General features: G+C 42.2%; 3 protein-coding genes across 5 annotated transcripts; 2 read left to right on the top strand and 1 right to left on the bottom strand.

Annotated features, from left to right (window-relative positions):
- The first annotated feature begins 2,890 nt into the window (after nt 1-2,890).
- Nucleotides 2,891-6,415, top strand: LOC120681922 (stearoyl-[acyl-carrier-protein] 9-desaturase 5, chloroplastic). Its single transcript, XM_039963604.1, has 3 exons — nt 2,891-3,196; nt 4,742-5,243; nt 5,514-6,415. The coding sequence occupies exons 1-3, from the start codon at nt 3,084-3,086 to the stop codon at nt 6,072-6,074; spliced, it is 1,176 nt and encodes a 391-aa protein (XP_039819538.1). The 5' UTR covers nt 2,891-3,083; the 3' UTR covers nt 6,075-6,415.
- An 88-nt stretch (nt 6,416-6,503) lies between these two features.
- On the bottom strand, nt 6,504-13,274 carry LOC120681921. Of its 2 annotated transcripts, XM_039963601.1 has the most exons (12): nt 12,858-13,274; nt 12,633-12,738; nt 12,458-12,527; nt 11,603-11,704; nt 11,429-11,493; nt 10,774-10,872; nt 10,630-10,697; nt 9,278-9,500; nt 9,073-9,128; nt 8,799-8,906; nt 7,362-7,545; nt 6,504-6,924 (listed from the first exon to the last, which is right to left on the bottom strand). In XM_039963601.1, exons 1-12 carry the CDS (start codon nt 12,923-12,925, stop codon nt 6,826-6,828), a joined length of 1,248 nt encoding a protein of 415 aa, XP_039819535.1. In that variant the 5' UTR covers nt 12,926-13,274; the 3' UTR covers nt 6,504-6,825. The 2 variants fall into 2 exon arrangements, with proteins under 2 accessions (XP_039819535.1, XP_039819537.1); XM_039963603.1 differs by lacking the exon at nt 8,799-8,906 and having other exon boundaries at nt 12,858-13,018.
- Nucleotides 13,166-15,994, top strand: LOC120681920 (violaxanthin de-epoxidase, chloroplastic-like). Of its 2 annotated transcripts, none has more exons than XM_039963599.1 (6): nt 13,166-13,279; nt 13,584-13,773; nt 13,864-14,030; nt 14,579-14,675; nt 14,756-15,147; nt 15,234-15,994. In XM_039963599.1, exons 1-6 carry the CDS (start codon nt 13,266-13,268, stop codon nt 15,745-15,747), a joined length of 1,374 nt encoding a protein of 457 aa, XP_039819533.1. In that variant the 5' UTR covers nt 13,166-13,265; the 3' UTR covers nt 15,748-15,994. The 2 variants fall into 2 exon arrangements, with proteins under 2 accessions (XP_039819533.1, XP_039819534.1); XM_039963600.1 differs by having other exon boundaries at nt 13,228-13,248; nt 15,234-15,747.
- The last annotated feature ends 1,628 nt before the right edge of the window (nt 15,995-17,622 follow it).

Here is a 17,622-nt window from a genome sequence, read left to right as displayed (position 1 = left end):
AGCCTTATTAATAGTAACGCTCGACTGATTATGTATTTCTACCCAAAAACTTAAGTTCTAATTGACATGGTTAGTCCATATTTGCGGCCAGGGATGCCCCCTAAACAATTTTCAACCATGAATGAAGAAGATGAAGAAGAAAAGGAGGAGGAAAAATAAAAAGAGAGAAGGGAGAAAAGAAGAAGAGAAAAATGAATCCCTTCTAGATTCCCATCCTAGATCAATAATTATTTTAATTTTTACTAATATCACCCTCGATCCATCAACAATGGGTCTATCAACCCCCAGTTTAACGTACGCGTATAATAGAGGAGGATGTACGATGCACATTCATTCAGAACAGAACGCTAATCCACGTCCCTCTATACACAGGGGAAGGTAGATTATAGTTAGGATTTTAGTGAGGGTTCTGCATGGAAATTTGCAGAAGATAATGTTAGATTTAATTTTTAATTATATATGCACTGACCCCACCAACTTTATGGGCTGTGCTAATCGGCGTGCGCGCGCCAGGAGTGTTGCTAGCGCTCGATCAGACAGCATGCGATTTGTCTTTTTTTTGGAAAGTTTCCTTCTACACGACTTCCTACTTTTAGAATTTACAACTTATATATGCACGTATAACTTCTTCTAGATAGATATCAGATATAAGATGGTATTTTTTCAGTGTAACTAGTTGTGATAACTTTTCAGCACATCTTTTACAATATACATAACTTTTACCTATAATTTTTTCCAATCAACTTTTTGTGTGATAGCTTTTTAGCACAACTTCGATGACACGTACAACTTTTACGTATAATTTTTTACCCTACTTACTAAAGGATAGTTTTAAACGTAACTTCCACATGAATATTATCAGAAAAATTTCTCACACAACTTTGATGCATAAATTCGCTATACAATTTATTGTATGAAATATTTGTTAGAAGACCATATTGGAAACACAATATAAAGAAGGTATGGAAAAGGAAAATGAAGCCGGTTAATCCAGGAAGAGACGCTTCACGTGTGCAAAAGGAAAACGAAAGGGAAAAAAAAAGCACCTGTATGGCCCACGCACGTTCTCGCGGTCTGATCGATCGCCGGGAAGCTCGCTAGCGCTTGCGCGCTCGATCGGATTTGTGCAACTTTATGCACCCAAAAAGTAAGTGTACCTAATTTGCTCAAAGCTTTCAACGCGCCGCGAGGTACTTTCTCTGTTTTTATTTACTTGTCGTACTAGATTTGTCCTAAATCAAACTTGTCAAATTTTGACCAACTTTATAAAAAAAAATATTTACAGTCTCAAATTTATTTCATTGAATCCACCCACTAGTAGAAAACAAGCTAAGAGCAACTTCAAAAGACTAGCAATAACATTAGCTAAGTTTAGAGATTTGGGGGCTAGTTAAATAATAAAAAGCTTCCAAAACTACCAAACTTTCCAACATACTCTCTAAAACTAGACTCTCCATATACTACACTGCCAGTGAGTCCCATCTGTCATACACTTTCCTTATCTTCTTCCTTTCTTCTCTCCCCGAGCCACATCCCCGGTGCCCCGAGCCCTCTCCGCCGCGCCATCTCCGCCGCCCCGAGCCCTCTCTGCCGCGTGCCACCTCCGCCGCCGCCGCACGCCACCTCCACCGCCGTCACGCGCCTACAGCATCGCTCCGCCATCGCGTGACAGCTCCGCTGCAGCCGCACACCACCTCCGCCACCGTGCACGCCTTCTCCAGCACTGCTCTGCCGCTGTGCGCACCTTCTCCAACATCGCTCCGCCGCCGCCGCACACCATCGCGCCGTGCGCGCCTTCTCTAGCACCGCTCCGCCGCCGCGCGCCAGCTCCAGCTCCACTCCGCTGCACCGGCGACCTTCCCTCCCATCTCCGCAAGCTCCGAAAGCTGCGTGGGAAGGCGCACAGAAGGGCGCCTAGGGACCGCGGGAGGGATGGCGAGCCGAGCTCGCTCGGCAAACAAAACGAGCGGAGGGGGTAGTTAGCGAGCTGGATAGCGAGTACGTGGTTTTGGAGAGCCTGTTGGATCCCAATTTTACCACAATTTTGCTATCTTTAGCTAGCCAACTCATTTTAGAGAAACTCTAAAGGTCCACCCTAAAAGTATCAGCAATGACAAAATCCGGTAGCAATGTTGGTACCGGATCTTCTTCATGCTGGTACTTTGAGGTGAATGGGATCCTAAGGAGATTCTTTAGCACCGGTTGGTAACACTAGCACCATTTGGTACTAAACACATAGGTACAGTGTAATGTTATTACCCAGTACTAGATGTGCGCGTGTGCGGACCTCCTTTTTTTGGGTTAATATATTTTTTTACCAAAAATATTTTAGTACCAGGTGGAACCTTCGCCCGGTAAAAAAAAAAGCTTTTCGCTCTGTACAAAAGAGAGTCTTAGGTACCAATTTCAAGAACCAGTACCTAAAGTTTTTAGCAACCGGTGCTTATGAGTCATTTTCTAGTATATGTTGGATAGTATCGTTGTTGATATATTTTTTAGTAGATTCGGTTAAAGTTAGTTAAATTTAATTTAAAATAAATATAATGTGACATGTAAATAAAAATAAAGAGAGTATACGGACGTAAGCATTCGTACGAGGGAGTATTCGGACGTACGCATTCGTATGCAGAGACTTGTGACAATTTTGTCTCTAGGAGCGTGCGTCGGTGCGGGTACGGTGTACAGCGCCTGCGTTATTAATCTCCTCCGGCCGGGCCTATCCTTTCAAGCGGTGACGGTGCTGACAAATGTTCAATGCACGCAGCTAAAGAGGTTGAGAATCGCTGACGCGGCACCGCCAAAAATTTCTAGTGTAAAATATATTAAAATCGACAACGACTAAAGAAAGAAAAATAAAATACGGTCACGACAGGGAGGAGCCTCTCGAGACGACGAGACCCCTTTTTAATAGCCGACCTCGCCGTCCGGGGGAACCCTCTCTGTTCGCGCGCGAGGGCAGACAGTGAGGGGGCCAGCCACGAGCGCCCAACATCCCGGCCTCTGCGGCGCGTCCCCGCACCCGCACCCTCCGTGTGTGAGATCTTTGCGCAGAGAGAGAGAGAGAGGGAGGGAGAGAGATCGCCATGGCGCTGAGGGCGTCGTCTCCCGTGTCGCACGTGGCGGCGCCGCTGCCGCCGTGCGGGCGGAGAAGGAGGGTGAGCGGGGTGGCGGTGGCCATGGCGTCCACCATCAACAGGTGAGCCCGATCCGGATCCCTCGCCTCCTGCTGCTTTCCTCCGTTGCGATCTGGGTCGGCGAGGTGGGTGTGCCACGCGGAAATGGGCTGGTGTTTGGGAGCCACGATGTTTGGGATTCCTGATCTGGGTTGTTGGGGGGTAAAAAGACAACTGCTGTTCGGATGGATCGACTTGAATCGCGTGCGAGAAGTTCGTCTCTGCGTTTGATTCGTGATCTGGGCTAAGCGGAGTTGCCACCTTGCGTTCCCCCCTTCTCACTGTTCTTGTCGAGATCCAGGGTTTTCGAAAGATTCCTCTTGGGTTTTCGTCTTCATCTCCGTGTCGATCCTGTGTTCCTGCTCGTGATCTGGATGGGTAGTTCGTGATCCGCCTTTTGATTTGGTGATCTGGGACGCTTTTGCGGCAGTATGGGTGCCATGCAGGAAGTAGTTGGCTGTTGATATCTCAACTTGTTCAAATCTGCTGATGGCGATAGAGTTGTCGTCAACTTAGCAAACGATTGGTTTACATCTTCCCCAATCTTACATCTGAAGTTATCAATTAAGCAACTGAAATTTGTCACTTTCTATACCTTGATAAGAAAATGTTGTTTTAGAGAGTGTGCAGTAGGAATTTGTCAGCTTTTACTCCAGCTATCACAGTCCATGGGTTCAACACATGGAATTTGGACTAAGATAAGCGTGATCTAGAACACTTTTGAATGTACATGATGAAATGGACAAATTTCTGCACTCAATACAAAAGCAGTAAAAAAGAAGAACCACTACCTCATATGAATTTTGCATTGTGTTGGTTGTGCTTTACTTGGTCAAGCTATCCATCAATTTCCACTGGGTAATTCTTGTAGATGTTTACTTGAGTATACACTTTTGTTATACCCATTTGGAAAATTCTGCCACTATGATTGCTTCGTCTTTACCCTGTTTAAGGCTAAATGGTAAAATGTTTTGAGACAAACTGACTATGCAAAGATCAGAAGCCTTTCATTGACATATTGCAATAAAGTTGTTTCACTGTGCCAATTTATTAGTTTCTAAAGTGGATTTCTAGGTTACTGTCAATTTTCTACAAGAAACATGTGAAATTTTTTGTCTAGATTTTTTTGGTATATTATTCTCTAAATTTGTGCTAGAAGCATATGTATATTTCCAACAACAACAACAACAACAACATAGCCTTTTTTCCCAAGCAAGTTGGGGTAGGCTAGAGATGAAACCCAAAAGAAATTGTGGGTTTCAAATCCATTAGTGGCTATTTTTTATGCTGGTTTGCCAAAACCTAACGCAACCCTCCTCCTCTACCCGGGCTTGGGACCGGCTATGCTGAGACGACTCAGGAGAGAGAGAGTCTTCCAGTCAGCATAGGCGGAGGCATATGTATATTTCCAGCCTAAAGATTTTATGGCAGACAGTTATGTTGTGAATTGAGTTCATTTTTTGTTTGAACTATTTTGACTAGGTCCCTTTGCTAACTACTTTCTTCTCTGCAGTGTAATGTACCTTCCCCCTTTTCTGTTTCTGATTACGTTATATTGTTTTTCCTAGGGTCAAAACTGTCAAAGAACCCTATACTCCACCACGAGAGGTGCATCGCCAAGTTACCCATTCACTACCAGCCCAAAAGAAGGAAATTTTTGATTCACTTCAACCTTGGGCCAAGGATAACTTGTTGAACCTCCTGAAGCCGGTTGAGAAGTCATGGCAGCCACAAGACTTCCTACCAGAGCCTTCTTCTGATGGGTTTTACGATGAAGTTAAAGAACTGAGGGAGCGGGCAAAGGAAATACCTGATGAGTATTTTGTTTGTTTAGTTGGTGACATGGTTACTGAGGAAGCACTACCTACCTATCAAACAATGCTCAACACCCTTGATGGAGTTCGAGATGAAACTGGTGCAAGTCCAACCACTTGGGCTGTTTGGACGAGGGCGTGGACAGCTGAAGAGAACAGGCATGGTGATCTCCTTAATAAGTACATGTACCTTACTGGACGGGTTGACATGAAACAAATTGAGAAGACCATACAGTATCTGATTGGGTCCGGAATGGTAAGCACTGCTATATACCTTCAAGGACAATGACATCGATTTTTATTTTCCCTTTCTTTTTTATTTGTAGCTCCCAATAAATCATGAATCACCAACATCATTAAAAATATGGCTTGCATGTGAGAAAGGATTTGTAGCTTTAAATTAATCAGGTGACCACAAATGTTGATGAGTACAACCTGTTGAGTAATATATCGCGTGCAGTTGCTATTTTGGATAACTGGTTGAGCATAAGCATGAGCATAACATCTAGTTTTATTTCTTATGCAGGATCCAGGTACTGAGAACAATCCCTACTTGGGCTTCCTTTACACATCATTCCAAGAGAGAGCAACATTTGTATCTCATGGCAATACCGCAAGGCATGCCAAGGAGTATGGTGATCTCAAGCTGGCTCAGATATGTGGCACAATAGCAGCTGATGAAAAGCGCCATGAGACAGCCTACACCAAGATAGTTGAGAAACTCTTTGAGATCGATCCTGACTACACGGTGATGGCTTTTGCGGACATGATGAGGAAGAAGATCACAATGCCTGCTCATCTCATGTACGATGGGAAGGACAACAACCTGTTCGAGCACTTCAGTGCGGTGGCGCAGAGGCTGGGCGTCTACACTGCTAAAGACTACGCCGACATCCTTGAGTTCTTGGTCCAGAGGTGGAAAGTTGCTGATCTAACAGGGCTATCTGGAGAAGGGAGGAGGGCGCAGGACTTTGTCTGTACCTTGGCACCGAGAATCAGGAGGTTGGATGAGAGAGCTCAAGCAAGGGCGAAGCAGGGACCGGTTATTCCTTTCAGTTGGATTTATGACCGCAAGGTGCAACTTTAATTGAGAGCGGTAGGCAATGGGAGCACATTCTATATCTGTTTAGAGTCCTGGGGTTCTCTATAAGCAGCCTTTAGGTTATCTAGCTGGGTAGAATTCAACTGCTTATCAATCTCACTTGCACAAAGTATGCTATAAGTTGTCTGTTGTGTTGCAAGTTTGGATCTGGTGAAAGACTCATATGGGGTACCTTTCTGGCAGCCATGAACGGCTATGGTTGTATTGAATATGTGAAGCGTGAGATTTACAGGACTTGTGAGTTCCAAAGTAATAATTTGGAGATTGTATATGGACAACCTTTGCTATGGTGCATGCCGCGAATCTAAGTACTTTCTATTACTGTACTGCTCAATAGTCTCAACTCCTGATATCATCATCTTGACACTAAACCATGAACGTTTCATACCAAATATGACAACCACGTAGGCCTAATAGGTACAATCGTCGCAAATAAAATAGGAGGTTGTGATGCAAAGAATTGCTTACAGTTAGGAACTGATTCTAGAAAGGGCGTACCAATTATTTGGATATTCAAGTTAGTAAATGAACCAAAAATGCAAATTGGAACTGGTCAAAACATCCCCGCCCCACCCCCGCCCTTTGTGTCTGGCATCTGGCACCCAACAATCAGCTCTAGGTGTTATCGATCTGTACAAATGTGAAACTAGGAACCACAAAGCTCAATCGATGTTGAAGATGCTCCATCCTTAAAGCTAGATGGTTGCAAATTGTAACATGAGTCCAGGGAGTGGTCCTAACCAGACCGCAGCTGTCGAATGAGAATCTCTTCAACAGCATCCACAAACCTTACAAGATGCTGGCGAATGTGCTGATCCAATCCATTGCCCAGTTCCTACCACCCAAAACATCAAGATCAATCATCAAACAAAATTTAAATTTTATACCTAGTATTCAGTAGTAATAAGGATGAGCCAAGTTGATCTACAAGCCCATTCCAAAAGGGTGTTTGATCCAGGTTCAGCTTTCAGCTTCTAAGCTAAGGCCACACTACCCAAACAAACACTTTAGCTTCAAAGTTCATGTCTAAAATTCAGTCAAATGAAAGCTTTATAGTTTGAGAACCATGAACAAGCTCTGTACCGATGCTCATATTTCCATACTGATACTAGAACATGTTAATGTACGACCACTGCAAATTATGTGGAATAAAGTCGTATTTTGAAAAGAATTAATTCCAGTTCAGGGGTTTCCTGACAGATTCTTCCATGTATATCACAGCCATGTGTACTGAGTATAAGCAGTTCAAGACCAGAGGCAACCACTTTTTACCTTGGTCTTGGAAAGCAGACTTGAAGCAATGTTTGTTGGATGGGTCCCTGAATTGCATATTGAAATTAACTTGAGACCATAGGAGCAAAGTGGCCAATCAGAAGATATCTTGATGGAGGCATCAATTCCACGATCCAAGTGAGCTATGATCACATCCTCTTTGTCGAAGTATTCAAAAGAATGCCTGCAACAAAATGCATCTCAAACAATGTTAACATGCATACTAAGAAATAGTTTGAGATCCAGGCTAAGAAAGACCACCTAAGATTCACTCGAGCTTCAGTTTGTCAGTACCACACAGGTCTTGTACCAACGTTGTTTATGTACAATTGTAAAACATCACTTCATGGGGGACTAGTATAAAGTCAACAACAGTCACGATTGCAAATTAATGATTAAATTGTGATAATTAATTAATTATAGAATAGCACTGAAATATTTATGTTCATCATTCGCAAAGATGATTGATTTCAAGATATTTAGGAATAAAGGAATGACAAGAAAACAAATGGAAAAGTTAGGTTTGTTCCATTGAGTCGGTTGCTGTTTCAACATTTGCCACTGTACAATTATTAGGGCAATGACACTAATTTTAAAACTTGTTTGATCTACGCCATTGGAGCCCTCATCACATCACATCTGGTTAAGCTGTTTGACTGACAAAATGACCTCAATAACCTTTCACCTCTATACCCTCTCTTTATCTATCCCCTAAATTTCTCATTTACAGCCAGGGCCCACCTCTCTCTTGACACGCTTCTTCCTCAGTCCTCACTCATACCTTCTCTTTCCTTCCTTTCTGTTCTCTCCTGAGCTCAGCGTCCGTCTTTCTTCCCCAATTTCATGCTAGGTGGCTGCCAGCAGCACCAGTGCTTGGGCAGAAAATGCAACAGAGTTCAGAGCACCTATCAGGCCAGCAACTGAATGGTCCTGATACAGAACCTTGATGCCGATATTGCAGTGCAAGAAGGGGGCTTCTGCTGCTGATGAGCTGCATACGTGGACTCTGCTATGGTTCTAGGTGGGCTGACCCCATTACTGGAGTGAAATGGGGACAATGGCTTGGCCCCGGTGCTTGACCAGATAGGGAGCAAGGTGAGGATAATTTGTGCATTTTGACCACATCAGCACTGCAGTCATGGTGACTAACAGATGACACGTTGATGGAAGGAATCAAAAGAGTTCTGGGATCAATGACATGACCCTGGTAATAAGTGAAGCAAGTCACAACCAAACAATGGTAAAAGGGAAGGGGTCTATGTTACACAGTACAAACTCAATGAACAAGCTCAGATATCACGGTTTCCTTGCAGCTAACAGCTGCAACAGTTATAATGCACAAAGCCCTAATACATTATTGCCAATTTTAATAACAGTTAAAATATATGAACCCCAAAGTATTATTACTAAAAATGCAGCATATGGCAAACCTTGCACCTGGAATTATTAGCATCATGGACTAATGATCGTCTTAGCGCATTGACTATGAAGCGGCGTTGGCATTGCTGAATAAGCCATTCCAAGGCTGGGCAAGAAATGACCTCTCTACAACAGCAGATAAACATTTTAAGAGCACATAATGGAAGAAAGAAAACAGGGCAGTAGAAATGTAGAATAAGTGAATAACAGTGCACAATAACATTTTTCTGAATTAAATTTAACAGGATGAGAAAAATAAACTAGCATGGACGGAGGTTAAACTACATCATACCTGGAGGACTCGAGCCTTTCAATCAGTATATCTACACACACATCATCTGGAAAAATCTGAGAATCCAAACAGATAATCAAGATCCATAAATAAATAATCAAGATATGCATCCTTTAATATACTTCAAAGGACAAGAACATGTTTATAGTAGTAATAGAACTAAAACGCTGTTAGTATCAGAAAACATGTTTGCATTTAAGGTCACCTTTAAGTTCTTTGGTTCCATATTTCCTTCATCAACTTCTATCAACAGCTCATGGTCTGAGATAAATGAATCAATAGCACAATTCAATTTTTGTCCATAAATTACACAATCCGAGGTCCATGTAGGTGCCTTCAGGAACATCCTGAGACAGTTGTCTTTAAAGTCTAAGACTGTGGCTCCAAATCGCAATAACATAGATCGAAGTTGCCACATCTCATCAACACTGGATATAGAGAAGTAGAGATGTCAGAAAGATTCATCACTTCATAGCTCAGTAAACTTAAAACTCTAAACATAGAATAGCTGCTGTGATTGCTCGTAACAGTAGTTAAAATTTAACAAGGAAATTGACTTAACAGAAAGAATTGTAGACTTTCAGAGTAGGGTTAGTCCCAAGTATGAAAAAGACAAGAATCTTTAATATGCATGAGGTCAAAACAGATCGACCATGCAAAGACAATTTTAAAGAATGGACATTGGACATTAATCAGCAAGAGACTGGTCATGAGTTTGCGAAGCAAAGAAGGAATATGTGCATAACAGAGAACAAATGATGACTTCGTAAACTGACTCAGGCATGCACATATAAGAACATTGTTGGAACTAGAAGTCCCTACAAAAGATTTCAAATGATGAAATGGGACTGACAGTGAAGATGAATGAAGATAACAGAAAACAGTACATTAACTGGCTTGATCCCAATGCATTTGTTGATGATATGTGACTAGTTTACATGCATTATATTGTTCAAGGACATAAATGGGAAAAGAAAAACAGTACAGAAGAAAAGATTTTTAAAGAAAAACAGAGAACAGAAAAAAATATACTATAAACAGCAGGAAATATGAACACAGTTTGAGCATCACATAAACATTACTACCTCCGTGACATTTAGGTTTGTCCGAAGTCAAACAGTTTTATCTTTGACTAACAATATCTCCAAAAATAATTTATTTCAAATAGACAAGGTTACATGGTATGATAGTTGGTTCCATGATGAATCTGTTAATATCATTTTTACGTTGTCAATCTTTATGATTTTTTTCTTGTTATTCGTAGTCAAACATAAAAATTGTACTTAGGGAAAATATAAACGTAGCTATATTCTGGGACACAGACGTAGATGGAATCCAAGAAACTAAAAAAAAAATCGATAATAAAATCCCTTTTAATGACAGTGAACATATGATGTTGAAGTTGAACCACTCAATCATATCATTCGCATCACAGTCAATATAAGTCTATAAGAAATTCAATGGGCACTATCGTTGTTAACATGGGATGTGTTAAACTACTTTAATTAGACCTTTAGTTCCTTGTGTTTAGCATTAAAGATAATAAAAATTCATTACCTTTGTAGATTTTGTAGCATTTTGAGGTTCATCTTACTTCTTGCAATTTGGTGATCAACTTCCAAAACCTACAAAATAAAATGAGTAATAAGTTCATTAATATTAGGAAAGTCGAAACTTAACACCATAAAAATACAAGCACACCTCATATATGCAGTCCTTGTCAGCAATGCTTTGGTTTATACAAGAATCAGTTGAGTCTGACTGCCCTAGAACAGGGCTTGCTTCAAAATGGTTGAAACCCTACATCATGAGAGATGAAAGATTTTAAACATCTTCAACAAAATTCAAAACTCAGGCAATACTTGTAAGAAAAAGAATCAAAACTTTTGTTGATAAGAGAAAAATTAATTAATTTTCCTTTAGACTTAGGTTCAAGAGAAGTTGATACGGTTCGTAAAAGCAAACAACAAAGGTAGTATAGTACCAATTACCAAACAACATGCATATTGAAGCCATAGAGTACTTCAGGTTAAAATAAAGTCATATTCTGATTCGTTTAAATAAAATAATTGATTTAAGCCAACAAAGTATTGGGATATCTCTGAGGAGTTAGCTTTGGATAGGAGCGCTTGGAGACTAGCTATCAACGTGCCTGAACCATGACCTTTGTGTCTTTTGGGTTTCATCTCTAGCCTACCCCAACTCGCTTGGGACAAAAGGCTATGTTGTTGTTGTTGTTGTATTTAAGCCAACAAAGTAAAATAGTTTTGAATTAAGTTTCTTCTATATTTGACAACAACACTTATATCAGTTATAATTAAACTGTGAAGCAAGAAGAGCAGAGCTAGAGAGCAACCTCTGATTCAAGCTTAGATAACAAAGACTCCAGAACTTCAATATCAACATCCAGCTGAATCATATCTGAATACCAAAGATAGTGTTGAATATAGACTCAGCAATCAGCATACTAGTAATCTAGTAACCAATCGAAGGAGTTCAAGAAGAAAAATATGAGAGATAAAAAAGCAACCATTGGCTGTTGTCTCTGCAATGACACCAATCTCATCAGATACCTTCCTGTTCCCTTCCTTTGCCAAGGCAACCTCCTTTCTCAACCGTTCTAGGTATGCATCTGGAGACAACAATGGAACTGTATGTAACATACGCCAAACAAATATTGTAACCCGTTTGGAAGCAAAGGACCGTCTTCTCAATTGCACTGAGTGGTTGCCCAACCGCAGTAACAAACAGATATGACAAGTAACAGATGAATTATTTATACATAAAACATCTGGTAATATAATAATCAGGAGAATATTTTTACATGCAAGATGCAACAGATTTCGATCTCCTAGTTGATATCTCCTTTCCCTACTTATATCAAATCAATTAGGCAAAGCTATGGCATGCCACTAAGCGCTCAATGCTGATAATTCACTTCACATGGGCAAAGCAACTATAGAAAACAGAAGACAATTGTTCATATCGCTTTGACCTACAACCACTAGGAACAACCACTTGGTGGTCAAGCCCATTTGTTTGGAACTTGGCTACAAAAATAGGCTCAACTTTAAGACCTCAAATATCAGTGGGAGCAACCGAACTATGTTGGGCGATGCAGTTGAGTCAAAATGGTACTGTTTTTGATATATTCATATATGCAAGTTATATTCAAGGGGGATGCCGATCATGGATGGATGTCTACTGCCTTTGTGGTTATTTTCCTTCCTTAACAATCCTATAACTTTGTTCCTATTCGTTAGAATATCAATTACAGATGGAGGTTGAAGGTTGTAATAATGATGCTTCCATGCATGCCTTATTGCAGAGGCTGGAACAAACATTTTTCCCACTTATAAAAGGAATAACAAGCAATTCAGCTCACCCAAATCATCAATTGAGATTGCGGCTGTGCTCGAGTCCAACACATCCAGCACCATCCCTTCCTGAGCCACCTAACCAAACTCACACAAAATAAAACACACCACAATCAGACCACAGCAACGGTAAACCAAAAGGAACCCTCGCACTTGGACACCAGCCCACCGCGACGATCCCACCTGGTACGCGGATTCCAAACCCAGCGCCACCTCCGCGTCAGCTACCGCAGCCTCCGCCTCCTCCTCCCCTCGCCGCCGCCGCTTCAGAGAGAGCTGCTCCACCCGTCTGCAACAAGCACGCGAACAAACAAAAGGCGGTGCAAATGAAGGTTGGGGAACCAGACCAGATCCACGGCGACGAGGAACCGACCAAGCGGAGAAGCGAGAGGAGGATCGGGAGCGCACCTCGCGGCGTCGAGGGGTGCCTCCTCGGGGCCCTGCGCCGGGTCTAGGCCTCCCGCCGCCTCCGCCATGGCCGCCGGGGCTGGAACCGCTCTCTCTCTCTCTCTCTCTCTCTCTCTCTCTCTCCCGCCTAGAGAGAGAATTTTGTGTTTTCGAAACGGTGGAGGGGAAAGGGTGAGGGAAGGAAACCGAGCCCAGCACGTGAGATGAACGGCTGCGATTTTGCGGATCCTATCCACCCGTTCGGCCGGACCCGTTTGGAGTTAACGGGCCCCGGCTCGGCTCGCCCGCGCGGGGCGGGCCGGGCCGATAAGCACCAGCTCCGCGCCACACCTCTTCCACCACCTCCTATCTCTCCTGTTATCCCCCGGCGTCCTCCTCCGTACGGCGGGAGGGGCGTGGCCGCGGCGCATGCGCAGCTTCAGTTGCGGCTTCTTGCTCCGTCCACCCTTCCCTCCCCTCCTCGCTTCTGCAAAACGCACCGCGGGCAGCCTTCTTGCTCGATTCCTTTCTGTTCCAGTTGCCTGTGCATTTTCTTTTTCTTTTGGCTTCGTAGCATTCTTTGAAGAATCTCAGAATCGAGTTCTAGCTCGCCGAGTCTTAGCACATCTCTTTGAGCTAGCGATTGCAAGGATTTTCGGCTGCGCAGAGCTCCTATGTCGATAATTCGGCTCCTCCGCGTGGTTTGATTTTTTTTGGGTCTTCTGAACTTCCCCTCCTGAACTGCAGATTCAGAGACATGATGTCGCGGCACTGCGCAAATCGCATCTTCCTCTCCGGAGGTTCCAACATCCTCCATGGTCTAAAATCTAGAGGCAGAGCCACTAGGCGCCACAGCGCCGTCAGATTCAGGCGGTGCTGCGTGAGAGCTAATTTTTGGAGGACTGATCACCTTCCTGTCAAGGTTACCCCGTCAGAGGTGATTCTTAACTTTTCATTCCCTTACGCCGTGGTGATTTGCCTGTTGCTGTACTGCTAACAGCGTCAGGATCCTTGCCTCTGCCAACAGATTATTGAGGTACTGCAAGCGTCAGATGTTTTCGGCGGCATCAGGAAATGGAGCAGGTTGCAGCTGGTCACCATGACAGGGGTGATGGCGTGCGTGGTTCTGGTAGTCCCTTCTGCCGACGCAGTCGATGCTCTCAAGACGTGCACTTGCCTGCTGAAGGAATGCAGGTGACAGGTCTTCATTATTTTGTTGCTACACAATTCCAAGCCAGCTAGATGTATTCGCCCTGTTTCCCCTACTGTAAATAGAGGCTCTTTGGTTTGTTTGTCCAAATTGTGCGATAGGTATTTGCAGCATAAGAGCGCAGATCTTTCCTTCATTCTAATGGATACCAGTTTTTGAGTTCATAACTTCATATAGCGTCAATACTGTTTTGACATTTTTTCCTTTTTCATAAATCCATCATACGGACTCATTGATTTGCTTATCTTTCTTTGCAGACTGCATTTTCCATAGTTCACTCCACGTTTTTTGTTCTATTCTGCAATCATATCATCCGTCAGCTTTCCTCATTGAACTGCAGTAACAGCACAAATGTTCATCATTCCATCCAGTAGTGTCTGAATTTACTTTCCATGTGTACATAGATGAGAACTTGGTTACTACTTGAAGCTAATTAAGAGCTCCCCCATTCAAAAGCTTTTCATCTTTTGGATGACAATAAACTTCGATTGATTTATACATGTTTCTTACCCAATCACCTTATCTTTTCCAGAATAGAGCTTGCCAAATGCATAGCCAACCCTTCGTGTGCAGCGAACGTAGCATGCTTGAACACATGCAACAATCGACCTGACGAAACTGAATGCCAGGTTATTCCGAAAAACCTTGAGTCCACTTAAGACTGTCAGAAAAATAAGCTTTATATGCTTTGTATTTTATCATCCCACAGATCAAGTGCGGAGACCTGTTCGAGAACAGTGTAGTCGACGAATTCAATGAATGTGCTGTTTCACGCAAGAAATGTGTCCCAAGAAAGTCTGACGTCGGCGAGTTCCCAGTCCCTGATCCAGCTGCCCTTGTTAAGAACTTCAATATGTCAGATTTTAACGGCAAATGGTACATTTCAAGTGGCCTGAACCCGACATTTGACACATTTGATTGCCAGCTTCATGAGTTTCATGTTGAGGGAGACAAACTAATCGCAAACATTACATGGCGAATCCGCACTCCCGATTCTGGTTTCTTCACCCGGTCTACTGTGCAGCGGTTTGTGCAGGACCCATCACAACCCGGCATACTGTACAACCATGACAATGAGTTCCTGCACTATCAAGATGACTGGTAAAAACCTCTTCTCCAAAAAGAAAATCACTGTTACCAATGTGTCATGCCTCAAATTTATCAACTTAATATTTTCTGATCTATAGGTACATTATCTCATCCAAGGTTGAGAACAAGGATGATGACTACATACTTGTATACTACCGTGGGAGAAATGACGCATGGGATGGTTATGGTGGGTCTGTTTTGTACACAAGAAGTAAAACTGTCCCTGAAACAATAATACCTGAGCTGGAAAGGGCTGCGAAGAGTGTAGGTCGGGACTTCTCAACGTTCATCAGGACTGACAACACCTGTGGTCCTGAGCCTCCTCTTGTGGAGAGAATCGAGAAGACTGTGGAGGAAGGAGAGAAGACCATCATCAGGGAGGTGACGGAGATCGAGGGAGAGATTGAGGAGGAGGTCGAGGAACTAGAGAAGGAGGAAGCGACATTGTTCCAGAAGCTGGCAGAAGGTCTCGTGGAGGTGAAACAGGATCTGATGAATTTCTTGCAAGGGCTGAGCAAGGAAGAGATGGAGCTGTTGGATGAGATGAACATGGAAGCAACTGAAGTTGAGAAAGTCTTCAGCCGTGCACTGCCACTGAGGAAACTAAGGTAGCTCTAGCAGCAGATTTGGAGAAAACAGGCCTTCCAGTAGTGATCAAAATAAAATCTATTTGCCGCAACAGTACCTATAGTAAGACATTGTTGAACAGACAGCAAACATTTTCTTTTGTCCCCCTTTTCTGTGGTCACAACATATTGCCAGATTAGCCCTACTTGTAAAGCATCAGAGATTATGCAAATTTTCTTGCCTAATTAAAAATGAGTATATATTTATGCTACCTAATATATTTGGGACTACAGCATACCATCTATTGTGTGAGAATTGTTCGATGATGTAGTTCCATTTGCTCTTTATCTCAATTTAACCTCTTTCAAGTTTCAATTGAATTTTGAGTTTCAAATTTCAATTGCTATTTGTTTTTTAATTTTCAAGCTTCAAGAAATATATAGGTGATATTGTTTTATACCTTTGTTAATGATTTTGCATATAGAATTGCTAGAACATATGTTTATGATAATATTATATAATACTAATAGGTATAAAATATTTTTACATTAATCTATTTTGGATGGACCTGACTTATTGGTAAAATTTATATATCGAACCACCTTCGACAAAAGAGTACCTATGAATATTTATATGCAAAAAAAAGAAGTTCTTAAAAAAACCTCTTTTCCTACATTTACAAATTATTATAAATATCAATTAATGGAGCATTTGGACTCTTTTCCTCCAACCGGTGAGGTCTGTTTCAGTGCCTGCGACGCACGCACAGGGCCGTATGGTGGGGAACATGGGGGCCCACACGTCAATGAGTGGAGAAAGGAGTGGCAGCGAGAGTATTTTGGATCATACGAAAATACAGAGGTCTGCAAATGAATCCAAGAGTATCAAAGATGTACAAAATGGCATATGTTGGGTAGAGAAATAGTTATAATGGTATATCTCCAAATAGATTAATTGTAGTGGTAGATCAGAAATTTGAAAATTTTAATAACATAGATCCAATTAACCCATATTTTTATGGTTCTCGTATGAACATTGTGACGTTGCCGTAGACGTAGAGGTGTCATTGCCTGTGAGATCTAAAGTTAGTCTCACATATTGTGAAGATCTATCATTAGCCTAAATAATCTTGGCAAGCAATGACAAGAGTCGACAATTCTTATGAAGCGTTGTCACGTTTTAAGAGGTTACAAGCATAGTCACAAAGTTCCTGGGTCGACCGGGTCAAGGAACGGGGTCGAGGGTCGCCACTTTATAAAATTATGGTACGAAGGGGGTATACATATATGGAACCATAAATTATTATGTGGGACGCGACTCTGATTCATCGGGGTCGATATCTTCGGGTCGATAAAGACAAAAACTATATATATGCTACTAATGAAGAAACTAATCTGCACAAGCATATAAGAAACATATAAAATAGTACATTTAGATCATGCTACACGTACTCAGCTCATTGTCTAACAAAAACCACACCAATCTACTATCCTTAACCTCCTTATCCCAATTAAATCTGCTAGCAATGGGGCTGCGACCCCTTTCAAACCGGGACACGATCCAACCTTGAATGGGACACTGACCCTCTTCGACCCCGACCCTCGAATCGGAACGACGTTCCCGGGTCGAGGGACGAGGCATCGACCCCGAATCCTGTGACTATGGTTACAAGTAATCATATAATTCAAATTTCTCTAAGCAAGTACATTTCTACACGTTAGCTATCTTATAGGGGAACATATCGGGTGGAAACCACAACTTCGTGAAAACCCGTACAAACCACAGCAAAAAAGTCGTCTAAATTCACCAATTAAATTACACATGTAGATGATATGATGATACACAACTTTATAAAATATCTTGTCCAAACTCGACTTCATTTGTGAGATATAAAAATAACAAATTTCAAGCCAGAAAGCT

This window comes from Panicum virgatum, chromosome 7N (assembly GCF_016808335.1).
Source record: "Panicum virgatum strain AP13 chromosome 7N, P.virgatum_v5, whole genome shotgun sequence".
NCBI classification, from domain to species: Eukaryota; Viridiplantae; Streptophyta; class Magnoliopsida; order Poales; family Poaceae; genus Panicum; species Panicum virgatum.
This window is presented reverse-complemented; position numbering and strand designations above follow the sequence as displayed.

Coding starts and splice junctions, on each gene's coding strand:
- LOC120681922 (XM_039963604.1), top strand. CDS start 3,084: ATGGCGCTGAGGGCGTCGTCTCCCGTGTCGCACGTGGCGGCGCCGCTG. Junction 3,197..4,741: donor ATGGCGTCCACCATCAACAG/GTGAGCCCGATC, acceptor TGTTTTTCCTAG/GGTCAAAACTGTCAAAGAAC. Junction 5,244..5,513: donor ATCTGATTGGGTCCGGAATG/GTAAGCACTGCT, acceptor TTTCTTATGCAG/GATCCAGGTACTGAGAACAA.
- LOC120681920 (XM_039963599.1), top strand. Junction 14,031..14,578: donor TGCCTGCTGAAGGAATGCAG/GTGACAGGTCTT, acceptor TATCTTTTCCAG/AATAGAGCTTGCCAAATGCA. Junction 14,676..14,755: donor CTGACGAAACTGAATGCCAG/GTTATTCCGAAA, acceptor ATCATCCCACAG/ATCAAGTGCGGAGACCTGTT.
- LOC120681921 (XM_039963601.1), bottom strand. CDS start 12,925: ATGGCGGAGGCGGCGGGAGGCCTAGACCCGGCGCAGGGCCCCGAGGAG. Junction 11,705..12,457: donor AATCTCAATTGATGATTTGG/GTGAGCTGAATT, acceptor TGTTGTCTCCAG/ATGCATACCTAGAACGGTTG. Junction 11,494..11,602: donor TGCAGAGACAACAGCCAATG/GTTGCTTTTTTA, acceptor TTTGGTATTCAG/ATATGATTCAGCTGGATGTT.